This window comes from Camelus ferus, chromosome 11, assembly GCF_009834535.1.
Source record: "Camelus ferus isolate YT-003-E chromosome 11, BCGSAC_Cfer_1.0, whole genome shotgun sequence".
Lineage (NCBI taxonomy): Eukaryota > Metazoa > Chordata > Mammalia > Artiodactyla > Camelidae > Camelus > Camelus ferus.
The window spans coordinates 21,951,663-21,966,071 of NC_045706.1; the positions used below are offsets into that span (position 1 = coordinate 21,951,663).

At 42.1% G+C, this 14,409-nt stretch overlaps 1 protein-coding gene across 1 annotated transcript in view; it reads right to left on the bottom strand.

Moving 5' to 3' along the window:
• The window catches only part of SORCS3 (sortilin related VPS10 domain containing receptor 3), a 565,499-nt gene that overhangs the window by 138,314 nt on the left and 412,776 nt on the right, over positions 1 to 14,409 (bottom strand). The window contains exon 6 of the mRNA XM_032490977.1: positions 10,815 to 10,879. Coding sequence (XP_032346868.1) covers positions 10,815 to 10,879 — 65 coding nt within the window. The remainder of the gene's footprint in view (positions 1 to 10,814; positions 10,880 to 14,409) is intronic.

Below are 14,409 nucleotides of genomic sequence, written 5' to 3' on the forward strand. Positions count from 1 at the left end.
CAGTCATTTTAATTCAAGGGATGTTTTCTAGAGAAACACTTACATGTTTTCAAAAAGAGACAAGGGCAAAAAGCGTTCACTCTGGCATTATATATAGCAGTGAAAAATTGGAAACTGGCTAAATGTCCATGAATTAAGGAACATTTAAATAAACAGAGGTACACGTGTAACAGAGTACCAGGCTGCAAATAAAAAGAAAAAATAGGTCGACACACACATCAACATGCTGATTTCCCCAAGGTGCACTGTTCTGCAACATCATAAAAATTCATTTAGCAACATATACTACATGATTCAATTTATGACAAAAACCAAAAACCAAAACCAAAACCAAAACAAAACAAAAACAAAGAATATGGTCTTTATAGATATAGATTTATGCCGTTACGTGTATAGAAAAAAAATTTAAAGGATGCCTATAAATATTAGATCTGATGACTTTGGTCGACAGGAAAGGACTTAAAGAGACAGAGTTGAAATAAGGTCTTTGCTTTTTATATTATATACATCTTTATTGTGTTTACAATAAGAATGTATTTACTTATTACTTATATAATAATTAAACTTGCATAATTACTTGTAAAATTTTCTCAAGATCTCAGCCACTGAAACTTCCCCAACCAACCCCCTCAAAATTTTGGCAGGAGCTGGAAATGAATGAGAAACCCTGGACTCTTAAGCATTCTGATCACGACTATGCAAGACAATTCAAGGAAGACAACCCACTCAGTTATTTGTTCCCCAGGGAAAAACTACAGGTGGGTCTCCATAAAGCACCCTTTGCATACACTTGCTTTTAAAATATTTAGTGTTTACTTAATGGTGCTTAAAAATAACAAATGGGTCAAAGTGGAAAGTAGGGATCATTTTAGGACTAAAGGCAGAGAAGTCTTTGTTATCATCTAAAATGACACACATTACTACATCTGTCTAATGCCCACTTAAACATGTGCATGGCGTGGGTAGGTGTCGGGGGCTACAATGGAGGGGATAGCACACAACAGAGATAAATAAAGGCAAAAGTTTAAACAAGCAAGAATTTATACCAACTCAGTTCAAAACAAGGGTACTTTAAATTATACCTAATTGTTGATCTGCAATTGATTGATTGATTGATCCAGCAAATATTTCATAATTGCACGTAATGCATTGGGTATCATTTAAGCACTAGGAATATGGCAGGGAATGAGACAGAGATTTCCTATTCTGAAAGCACCTGCTGTCTAGGAGCGGGTTCACTCCTATCATCTGTAGCTAGCTATTACACACATTGATTTATAAACAAAATGCTAACTGAACAAAGAAACACGTCTTGGTAGGAAACGAATTCATAATGTGCTATAGCCCAACTTTTCAGATGTCTGTATCTGGGCAAAGCCCATGTCTTCCGTACCCTTAATCCAGACACATCATACACAGATTTCCTTCTCCCCATCAGCAGTCTTGTCATCTGCCCAGTAGCTGAAGCCTCTTCCCTTTTCTTTCCTCCACATGCCAGGCCGTCCAGCTGGTCCCCAGGCTTCATAGTTCTGCCTCTGAAGTGCTTCCAGAATCTCTCTTCTCTCTGTGACCCCTGCCATTTGCCTGGACAAGTCCCTCCCATCCGTTTGCCTGCTGTCTCCAAATCACACCTGGCGCTCAGGTGCACGATGGATCGTAAGCTCGGTGTAGGGGAGGTAAGGAACCAGCATCTTCTCTAAAACCTAAACCTGAGCTAATCTCTCTGGGCTTCAACACCATCCAACAGTTCCAAGTGCCCCGGGACAAAACCCAAACATTTTTCTATGGAATAGAAGGCCTTTTACAACTAGCCTAATGAAATCAACTAAGGGGCCATGCGAATAACGTACCAGAGGAAACTGAGCTGGGATGGGATGATGAATGGCAGGTGGCACGTAGCCCCAGTGCCAGGGATCACCAAGGAACAGCCAGGACTGCAGGAAAACAGCCACTACTTGCCGCTTTATGGGAGGAGGGAGCTGCTCCTCAGAATCAGTCATCGAGATGTAGGAACAAGACGTTCTGAGTTTCTACATCAAGCTAAATGTCCCAATGTTTTAAATGTGAAATTTCCTAATTTTTTTTGAAACAATCAACAGCTAATTATATTTAAAATATGGTGCAGGCCAAACAGTGTAAGGCCAAACAGAACAAGCCTCCAGTCCAAACAATTCTGGGAGCTACTCGTTTTGCATCGTGACGCTGTAATTGGGCCCCTACCTGCCTCTCCAGAGAAGACACAGTGCCCCTTGACTCTCATCCCCTGATCCATTAGCAAGACTAGCTTGCTCGCTGTTCTGTAAGTACAGCCTGCATGTCCCTGTCCACAGAGAAAGCCAAGAGTGGCCTGGCTTTCCACTTCTGGCCAAGAGGACAAGGGAAGGTAAGAAGCCCAGGCTGTGCTTTGGAGCACGTGGCCTGCCCACCAGGAATCTTCTTGGCCCCACACCACCTTAGTCATTTGCTCCCAAAATAAAGCACTAAAATCCAGTAAAATGCTGCAGTAAATACATGTAAAGAAGCCATGAGTGTTGACATGACAACCCGCTTCTTTCTTGCCAGCAAGGGTCTGAGAAAGCCCCTTAGACCAGTAATCAAAGGTGCACACGGGCGGACAGCCTGTTTACCCCTCCCACAGGCTCACGTTCCCCCTGTATATTTACTACTTACTCCCACATTTGGACACTTTGAAGAAAGAATCAAGTGTAGTGGAGGCCACCCCTCAAAAAACCCAAGCCTACCTAAACCCTGGCCCGCGATAGGTGAGTTATGGTGCCAAACTCATCCTATTTCATGGCTGCCCCCACTGCTTGCCGCTGCCCGGCATGGAACAAAAGGTCCAATTTAATAGGAAAGCAGCACGAAAATGAGTTTTTGAAATCCACTTAAAATTCAGGGGCCCTGCAGTCTTCAGCTGGGCTCATATATCAGAAGTCACAATGCCTGTATTTTTCGAAACACAGAGACAGGCTCATAAGTGCTTACAATATCGGCTGCCTGGTGAGAACCTAAAGTCGGTGGAGGGGGTTGATCTGTCAGGTGGGCCAGACTACCAGGTGGAAGGGACCAAGGGTCACAGGGGAAGGTGGGTGTCAAAGGTGAGCAGGAGACACCATTTGGCTGAAGCTCCCTATTGGTCAAAGTTCTCACATTTGGACTTCAGACATCATCTCTAAACGGGACTGGAGACAGTTGAAAAGGTTCCACAATGAAACTAAAACTTGAAAATCATATAACTTGAAAATCATATAACTTGAAATCCTCAAATAGGCTTCTAACAACTGTGGCCTTTTTTGTTTTTTATAATCCCAGATGCCTGATGGAACACATTGTGGTGTTTGAGAGGAAGGCCTCAGAAGGCAAACAGCATGGAGTTCAAATCCCAGACTTGCTCCTTGCTGATGGCCCTTGGCTAACAAGCGGCAGCACCGCCTTTCCTCCGGGAGGTGCAAACAAATTCGTGTCTGCCTCTCAGGATGGCCGTCAGGATTAAATAAGATTATGTATGAAAAGTGCTTAGTGCATTGGTGAATAAATTTAAATGATCAATTAATGCTTGTCCGTTTTACTCACTATGAAGGGAGAAGGAAGGGCATTTAACACTCAACATCCCTCATATGTTCAAATAATAACAAATAGGGTTCTTTTGATCATGGAAAATCAAAAGACCATGATGGCACAGCCCCTACCAGTAAAGTCATATTCTGAACTTACATCACTTTACTTTTCTAAATGCTATGGGTGTTCAGACAAGAGAAAAAAAGCAGTGTGTCTGAGCTGGAGCAATCAAGGAGGACCTGAAGGAGGAGGCAGCCCCTGTGTTTAGCTCAGACAGAGAAGTGTGCTACGGGAGAAGGGAATTCCTGAAAAAGAGATTGAAAACTGCACATGGACGTTTAGGTAGGCAAAGCTCATGGAAGGCACTGTATAATTACATGTTAATGGATGGACTTTGATTAATCCTTATTCTTGAACTTCTCTTTCCTATCCTTTGAAACATCCTCAAATGAAAAACTAGAAAGACCAGACTGAATGAAGATCTCATTTGGATACTCTTGTGGGAAAACCAGAGAGTGATTTCCCAAGTGGTGGAGTGTCACATCATCCTCATGATTCATGCATTTCTAAATGTCAGATGCCTTTCTAATGTATTTCTAAGAGCTGGCACAGTCACTCCACCACTTAACAAAAACTAGAAGTCAAAGGCTTTGTTCTCTGCACTGTGTATAGAGAGATCTGCTCCATAACTTCATCAATACTGGGCCCTATTTTAACTAGCTCTACTGCGAGCAGGACTTCAGGGAAGGTGGTACCATGTCCCCAGCGTATCCAGCCTCAGGCCTTCTCACCTTGCAGATGGTAGACCAAGGGTCTCATATGGTGAAAAGGGGTGATATTTGACTGACTGACTCAGTCCTTTTGAATTGGGTCAAGGTATGCAGAGAAGCTGCAGGTGGCAGACAGTCCCTGAGGTTCCATAAAGCAGAGACCGTAAGACTGGTTCCTGCCCTCAGAAGATCCCCACGCCAGTGATGGAGATGGGATACTTCCAAGTGAATGTGCCTTGGGATCTGTGGTGGATAGAGGATGATCAGAGAACTGAGAAGTGTGGAAAGAGCATGAAGGAGATAACCTGGCACCCTGAGTCTTATCATCCTAAAAGGCTGCATTTCTGCCAGGAGTTCTGTAAGGCAAGCTTCTCATCCATCTATAGGAGCAAACCTCACCATGAAGTCCTGTGTTTCTCACTCCGCCAAACCTTTCCAAAAGGGTCACCTCTTTAGAAGCAGGGGTAAGGTCTTAGTCATCTTTGTGTCTCTCCTCACACCAACTTTATAAAGCTTCAGTAAATGCCAGTTAAACTGAATTGAATTACATTAAAAGCCAAAGCATTTTTTTGTTACATTGAATGACATTGTGACTTGTGATTATGCATTGCCTTTAAGATTATTAAATATTCAAACTACCCTGAACATCATGCCTCTTGCCATCTAGGAGGAGAGAAAACTTTCCATGATTTGCTCAACTTCCATCCCTTTGGGTAATAAACATATTATCAGAAATTGAAAAAATGAATTAAACTTGTGAACAAAAAGCAAATTCAGCTCTTCAGGTCCTCTCTTAGAGAAATACCCAGGAGCTATTTATTTTAAATAACAACATTAACTCTCAAATGCAAATAAGTGAAAACAAGCAGATTCCAGGGAACTGAAAAGTTATTTTGCTTCCATAAGCCTCCTTTTCCTTGACTGGGGAGTGGGCTAACCTGTTTGTAGGCATAGTGAAAAACAAAGGATACTGACATTGTTGCAAATACCTAATGTGACATTTGAGACATGGTGGGTACAAAGAACAAACAAAATCAACAAACCAGAAAAGGCAGTTTCCATTCCTTCCTATTGTGCTTATGGATGTAGAGTTTTTATAAAACTTCTTATTGCCCACGGGAGAATTCTAGTGTCTGTATCTTCTAATGGCATGAGGTGGGGGTGGGGGTGGGGAATCTGGCAGCATTGTAGACATTTAGAAATCATAGCAATCCTGAATATTTTAAGACTTCTGACACTTGATTCAGGGGCCTTTCCACTTCACTTGCCAAATAAACTGATTCTCAATATGATGACTAGGTGGTGATGATGAGGATGCTAAAGAAGATGATGATGACAATAAGAGACATTTTTTAAGGTTATTACAAGATATTGAACATCGTTCTCTGTGCTATACAGAAGAAACTTTTTTTTAAACTATTTTTATATATAGTGGCTAACCTTTGCAAATCTTAAACTTCCAAATTTATCCCTTCCCACCCCCTTTCCCCATTAACCATAAGATTGTTTACTACATCTGAATCTGTTTCTGTTTTGTAGATGAGTTCATATTGTCCTTTTTCTTCTTTTCTTTTTACAGATTCCAGACATGAGTGATATCATATGGCATTTCTCTTTCTCTTTCTGAATAAGTGACATTTTTGTTCTCTTTAAAAGATCTTCTGTGGTGGAGGAGGTAAGTATAAGTGACATTTTTGAATGCTTGCTTTGTCATCTGGTCTCACAGGAAATACAGGCATTAACTGATTATTGCAAGAATCATGCAAGAATTATTGCAACCCCTGTAAGGAGTTACAATTATCATCATTCCCATTTCACAGAGGAGGAGACTGAAGCACAGAACAATTAAGTAATCGGCCTGAATTCCACACATCTAGCAGGTGACCGAGCTGGGATTTGAAGCCAGGCAATATGACACCAGCACCGGTGATCCTAACCGTTAGGTATCTGAACCACGGGAGGAAAAATCAGGCTGAGAGTTAGATCAGAATCCACCTGTTGGTTCACGTCCTGTCACTGACTGTTTATGTAACAACAAATTGTTATACATGTTGGTGCTTTTTGGAAAGTGATGCAATTTGAAAATTTCTTATCTATTCCAACTAATTTTTTTAAAATTCTGGGATCATTTTATCAAAGACGATACTATATTTGCAATATATCAAGTGGATTTTAGCGTGCCTTCTCTAACTGAACAGAAGTCAAGGGGCCGGTAGTCCCACTGATGGCAGCCGCCCCCTTACCCTCCTCTTGGCCTCTGAGTTCTTAGAGTTCTGCTAGGGCTCCGAGTTACACAGTTTACAACCACTGCACCGGTTAATAACCTGAAGTTCTTAAGAGCCAACATTCTCACGTCTAGAGCCTACAGTTTAGGCTGCAGGGCTAACAATTTTACCTTGTGTGCCAGGCCCATTTGATTGCTTACGACCGCTCAGAGTGCTCGGCTAAGAAGCACTGCGCCCTCTCTCGGCTTAGTGAGGAAACGCAGCGACTGATGAACGAGTGTTGATAACAGCACCGGGACAAGAAACAGGCTTTGATTCCAGAAATCTCAAGTCTAGATGTCTAAAAACTTTTTGCTCATGAGAGCATTTTACCACGGATTATGATTTCTTGCTGATTTTTGTTTTTTAGAAGAGAAAGAAAGACCCATTTGTTCTATTTACACGTTCTTCTCACTTCCATTGCTGCAACAGCCCAGGAGCTAAAATCCCATGAGTTTTTCAGAACAGAGGAACTCTAGCCTCCAATACCAAGGCTGTTTCTTCATGCTTACTGAGGATATAACTGCCCCTGAGCTGCGACTCCAGCCCCACCTGAGGTCAGGGACCCTCAAAGCAGTGGTCCTGAACAGGGTCCCTGAGTCTGAATCATGCTACATGTGTGCTTACCAACACACAGACTCCCAGGTCCTGTATCAGACCATCTAAACCCAAACCTCTGGGGTGGCTCCAGGACGCTGTGGCAGAACCAGCTCACCAGAGGATTACCATGGAGGGGACAGGCTGAGAGAAACATCCAGGAAGACTCAGAGAAATGGAATTTTACCACTCAAGACCTCTTTGAAGGTAATTCTCAAAACAGCAATTGGCAAATCTAGAACACAGGGTAAATGGTCTTGAAATGGCCTGATTAAGAAACAGACTCATCAACATGACCAAAAAAAAAAAAAAAAAGTGGAACAACGAAGGGAAGTCTGAGGAAGAAAAAATAATTATCTAAGACCCACTAGTTCTCCTGATTTAAGATTCATAGAGATTTTTGTTATTGTTCTTCTAAACATGTAAGTCACAAAAGGGCTCAGAGGATCTAGGCACCACTTTCTCCAAATATTGCAAATAAATGTGCTTATTTGTCATCTTCACATTTTCTTTCGTAAATATCATATTCAAACTTTTTCCCTATTTAAAAAAATTGTGTTTTTTCTTACTCTTATGTTTTGAAAATACTTTATATGATCTGGCTATAAGTCCTCTGCTGGTTATATGATCTGCAAATATTTTCTCCCACTGTCTTTATTATGTCTTCTGAAGAATAAACTTAAATTTTGATGGAGTCCAATTTATCACTTCTTTATTTTGTGAATTTTGTTCTTGGTGTCAATCCAAGGTCTCCTGTATTTTCTTCTAAAAGTTTTATAATTTTATTTTTTACATTTAGAAATAAATATCCACCTGAGTTAAATTTCATGTAAGTTGTAAATCAAAGGTTGAAGTTCATTTTCCCCCCTACATGGATTGCCCAGTGTGTTCAAACACTATTCACTAAAAACAATCATCCTCTTTCCACAGAATTTGTTGTATCTTACAACTGTGCTCCACTTACATACTTGCTCTAGGAGCTTTTGTGGGAGCTTCCTTGTGATATTCTGTGTAGACAATCATGTCAAAGGGAATAGTGGCAGTTTTATTTTTTTCCTTTGCAACCTACAGGAATTGCATTTCATTTTTCTTCCTTTATTGCACTGACTAGGACCTTCAGCATAATGCTGAAAAAATATTTTTTAAGAGTAAACACCCCTGCCTTTTTCCTGCCCTTACGGGGAAAGCATTCATTTTCTCACCATCAAGTATGATGTAGATGGTCTTTATCAGAAGGTCCCTTCTATTTGTAGTGTGTTATGAGTTCTGAGTTCTAGTTTTTAATTCTATCACTAGGCCAGCTGTGCAAATTTGGGAAAATTGGGGTCTCAGCTATCACATCAGGAAAAAAGAAAAGAAAAGAAAGTATAGGTTGATGCTATTTTCGGATGATCAAAAGATATAGATGTGTGTGTGTGTGTGTGTGTGTGTGTGTGTGTCAGTGTAAGAAAGCATTCGCCACACACCACAGAAGAAAGGAGTCGTGCATTTCTTTAGAGTATGTAAAATAGAACATCCCAGGTTAATTCAGTCTATTATGTGCTCTTTCTAAATAAAGGTGGGTTAGAGCCAATTCACTATGTTGAAAGAAGATTCTCTGAACTACTGGAAAACTGATTTCAAAAAACCCTGAAAAATGACACAGAATTAATCCATACTGTACTTTAACCTCAGTGTGCTACAGAACATTTACCCCTGCTATATTTCTGTCTGCTTGCTTCAATCCTTGACAATAGGCCAGGAACTTTTCTATGTGTTTTGCATTTTTAATCTCATAAAATTTCACAGCAAGTCCTGCAACATAGGCCTTATCCCAATGTGGACCAGAATTCCTAAACTTGCAGAAAATGAGTTTAGGCTTCATGTAAGAAATTACCTTTTTTTTTTTCTTTAGTTTTTAAAATGGAGCTGTCCAGCAGTAGAAAAGGAGATGTCTTAAGCCTGAACTCACAGAACCTGAAGACACACTGTCAGACGTTTTGAGGGAAGGGATTCTTACTGCCAGATGGGAGGTCAGACAGTCCTGTAAAGGTTCCTCCAACCTCTGAAATACTACAGCCCCCACAGATCACACAAACAGCTTAAAAAGCTTGACATGGGGAGCAAAGCCAAGGCAGGGGTTGCCCGGAAAGCTGGTCTGGGGTCATCTCCTGGAGCTGCTGTCTGCTCTCCTCCCGCTCATCTGCTTCAAACCCCTCCATCTCATTCTTCCTCCAGTTTGCCAGGTTTTTCCTTTCTCAGCAGTAAGAGTAATTTCGAATTCAGGCTTCACCACGCTTATGATCAGTGCATCTGAATATGTGACATTATCTCCCTAAATCTTAAATAGCTTTTCTGTTTAAAAAAAATGTAAAAAGAGTATAGGTCATCCTTCATCCCCTGTCTGCTTCAGATAATTACATTTATTCAAAACTCAAAGAAAGGAAGGAAGGAAAGACTCAGCCCAGCTCCAGGCATATAGTAACAAGTGTTGATGGTCTTCTAACTCTTTTAAAAATAAAAATCAAGCAAATAAAACATATTTCCCGAAGTGCATGTTCCTAGCATGCATCTGTGCTTGGTCTCAAAAGCAGTAGCCTTCTCATCGACAAAGTACACGCGGCTTTACTTAATGTATTCTGAATGATAACCCAACACCCACATCCAGGTCAAACAGAATCTCCTTACATTTGTACATTCAACCCATAACTCTAGGACGTGGGCAGGATAAGGATGAGTATGCTCAGCTCATAAGAAGCCAGAGCACAGAGAGGTCAGGGGGTCTCATGGTCCCCCGGCTAGTAGGTGGCAGAATCCAGGACCTCAACTCCCAGTCAGGTGCTTTGTTCTGCGGCACTAGTAGGTCACTATCATTTCTATGGATTATTTGGCTCTATTTTTGATCTAAAATATGCTAATTATATTTTCATATATTTTATGTCTTTTTCACATGCTTAATATGTTTTAAGTTGATTTCCTTTTACTTGGACAGGGAAGAGCCTTGTAACTACTTAAGTTGGTGCAAAATGATACTTTATCAGACCAATTCTGTTTAAGATGTAGATAGGTGCACAATGTCCAAAGGGGTCACATGTTTGAAATCTTGGATTCCACTGCTTGTTTGCAGGGACAAGAGAGGTCTTCACCACTCTGTCTCCGGGGCTGAGACTCTCGCCTGGTACATAGTAAGCCGTTCCTAAATATTTACTGAATAATGAATAAACAGTTTTGCAAATAATTTGCCCAGTGTTACTTTTTTTTTTTTTGTAAGCTTGACTATATAAAGTTTTATTTTTTTAAAGCTGACAGTCCCTGCAGTTCACCGAGTGAATGCAAAATACCATGATGCGCTATGGACATCCCTATTCGAATTATACTGAAGATGCCAGGAAATTACTAACAGGGGCCTCAAAATTCATCACATTAACTCACATCCCCAGGAAAATTCATTCCTGAGGGTTTATTTCAGTGAAACATCTCCTTTGGGACTGGAGGCCTCTCCTCCACTCTAGGAAATAAAGATGGATATGGCAGTAATGGAGCTCAGAGCTTTTCATCTTCCCAAGCCATTAAAATGCAAATTGGGGAGGGAGGGAGACCTGCAGGCAGATCTCCCTGGGCCTGGCCTGGTGGCCACAGCACTCACATCCATCTGCCGTCCGCACCTCCATGTGTACCAGGTCCGCCTCCTTATCCAGTCCAGCCACCGACCTGGGGAAGGAAAGGAGAGACAGAAGCTCAGCGACCACAAGGACGGCAGACCACAAAGTGGGGAAGCAGCCAGAGTGGTCGCTCGGGAAGCCACCTTCTCAAGAGGGCCTGCCCTGCACTGTGGGGACCCACCGAATATGGCGACTCTCAGCCCCTGCAGTGTGGCTGCCTCTAGCAGCTGTCACCTGTAGTGGTCACACCTCATGTGTCTTGGAGTGGTGTCAGTGAGTGGGGAACTCTCAAAAAAAAAAAAAAGGAAAGAAAAAAAGGCCACAGAGCAATACACTCCATAGTACAGCTGGTCATTCTAAGTGAAGTAAGCCAGAAAGAGGAAGAAAAATACCATATGAGATCACTCATATGTGGAGTCTAAAAAACAAAACAAAACAAAACAAAAAAACCACATATAAACAAAACAAAACAGAAACAGACTCAGAGACATAGAAAACAAACGTATGGTTACGGGGGCAGAGGGAAGGAGTGGGAAGGGATAAATTGGGAGCTGGAGATTTGCAGATACTAACTACTATATATAAAACAGATAAACAAGTTTATACTGTGTAGCACAGAGAATTATATTCAATATCTTGTAGTAACCTATGATGAAAAAGACTATGAAAACGAATACAGGTATGACTAAACACCACGCTATACACAGAAATTGACACAACATTATAAACTGACTATATATCAATCAAAAAATAAAAGCTGGTCTAAACCTCTGTCCCTGACCATTCACCACCTCGCACCTTCCAAGTTCGCTCATCCCCATGGTTCTCCACCTCTGCAGTCTTGTGACACCTGACTGTTTCTACCACGTCCCGTTCCCCCCCCCCCCGGCTCTCCCATCTAGGGTGTGCTATTCCCTACCACGTTCTGCCCCCTGGGGAAGGTGGTGTAGCCTCCTCTCTGGCTGTGTGCTTCCAGGCACTCTTGTCTTCCAGAGTTTGATCCTATCTGCTCTTTTTTTTTTTTACCTCTCGCCTCATGAACAATAAAACGTTTGCTGACAAACATTCAAAATCTGATCTGACAAGAACACCATTCTCCAGGTGGTAAGGGTGGGAAACCCTAAAGGTCTATGGCCAACAGCCAGAGAAAGGGGGGCTGAGAATGCGCACAAACTAACCCTCGGGAGCCCCCAGCCTCGCACACACAAAGCCCAGGCAGCGGTCTCGGGCATGAGGTCTCCAGGCCAGAGTGGCTCAGAGTCCACTGTGCAAGGCAGCCCAGGCATCAAAACATTCATGCGCAGAAGACATCACACAATCCATTCTCTCCAGCGACTCTGGACTCACAGTCTTTTTACTCCTATTTTAAATCTCATTCTAAGCTTCGTCTTCTGGTGTTTCAGTCCTCAACAGGGAAGAGGCAGCAAGTTAGAAAGGAAAAGTAGAATTTAAAATGGTGAGAATCAACAGCTCATACCCAGATAGCAAGAGAAACAGAAAACGTGTGGAAAAGAGACCTGACAGCGCAAGCCCCAACCATCCACACGGGAAATCTACTGCACTTCTGGTCCTGAGGCCATTACTGCACGAGAGCACAGTTCAGCATCTGACACCTATGCTGAGGGACGAAAGGCAGAGAAAACAGCAAGCAGGGGTCTAATGACATCAGTTTCCTCTGTTTAAGAAACTAGGGCTGCAAATGACATATGTTAGGAAAAATAAGATGATTTTTATTCGTTCATGATCATTGTTTTGAATGGCTAAACCTCAGTTACTTAAAAAGTTCATTTATATAAAATATTTCTTCCCCCAAAGACATTGAATAAAAGAGGCTTTACTTTAATGTTTTACTTTTTCCCAATGAACACGGACATACTACCTTTAAATTTTTCATCACCTCATTTAATCCTAAGGGCAAACACCTAAGGTAAGGAGGTACCATTAGTTATACTTGACTGAATGGGAAACCAAGGCACACAGAAATGGATATTTGTCCAAGATGATCCAGGGACTAGGCCAGAACTAGAGAGACTTGCTTACTTTTCCATCTAGAGCAGCTCCCAGCCTTCTTGGCTCTTCTCCCTTCTGTCTGCAATGTCCTTTATATCCAACTGTCCCCTGCCCCTTTTCTTCTCCAGCTCTTACCCTTCCTTTAATGCTTAGGTGGCCTCAGCCCTCCAGCAGCCCCTCCATCCTTCATCTCACCAGAGAACCTTTTATCTGCTTCCATGCATCCCTACCCTGGTGGTTCATGAGAGCCACTGGGGGAGCTTCGAAATATCTGGATGTCTGGGTCCCCTCCCCAAATCAATGCAATCAAAACCTTTGGGGATAGGATGAGGACACGAGTATTTTTTTTAAAGCTCCCAGGTGATTTTCACACACAGCTGTCTTAGAACCACAGTTCTGCATGACTCAGTCACGTCCCTCATGTAATTACACTTCTTCGTCTTGGAAATGAACTTTTAAAAAGTAGGATCCTGACTATTTATCATTAAATCCTTGGCATCTACGTGCCTAGTATATATTAGGTATCACTGATGTGTTTACTGAATTAATGAACGACCCAATCTACCCATGACAATGACAAAATTCCAATGTGAAACTCACTTGAGGTCAGACACACAGGGCTGAGAGCACCAGAGGGGCAATAAGAACACCTTCTCTGTTCCACAGCCTCCCTGTTTCTTTATGAGCAAGTTGATATTCTCAGGATTAGAAGCTTCTCAGGCATTAATCTTCTATCCTAGGTCAACAGCAGGGAAGGATGGATAGAACTGGAACCGTAATGACTAAGTCTGACTATGGTCATCGAGCACCATGTTCTGTAACAAAAGAAAGGTCCTTGCCTCTTAGGAGCTTAAAACAAGGCAAATGACACCATAAAATATGCACGGAAACTTCTCCCTCTTCCAGGATTGCTCACTCTCTTCTACCTATCTAAAATTGTGTACATCTTTTAAGATCAAAACCAAGAATCAGGTCCTCCAGGAAGTTCAGCATTTGTATTTTTATTAAGTTGTGTGTTTGTTTCTCTTTGTCTTGGCTCCCAAGAGTGGACACTTGTGGTCGTCACTGGCTTAGTACCCCTATAACTCCTCTGTCTTTTGCAGAACTGTTCTATCCAACTCAAGCCATGTGCTTTGTCCAGGGTGGTCAATACAGTGGCCTATCCCTCTGAACCCCCAGGATGGTGCATGATCCAGTGTGACCATGAGACATATTGGCTATAGTGACCAGGACATGCCAGGACAGTTTAAAGGACTTCCTCAGGAATTCTCTAACTGAGCTGGAAGGGAGAAACTGCCTTCCCTTTCTGGTCACCAGGTCAGAACTGTTGGGAGAAATGTTCCCAGACTGATAAGAAGAACAGCTCCCAAGGAGTAATGTGGATATATGTAGAAAAAGAAATGAGAGTTGACATTGTGACAGGTAGGTTAAAAGGGACAGGGATAGAAAGGGCAATTTGAGGGTAGTGGTCAAGAGATGATATGAAGCAGAGCCACAGGAAAGAGAGACAGACAGACACAGAGATTCACACAGACAGGGGAGGAGACATGGCAACACAGGAGACTCCTG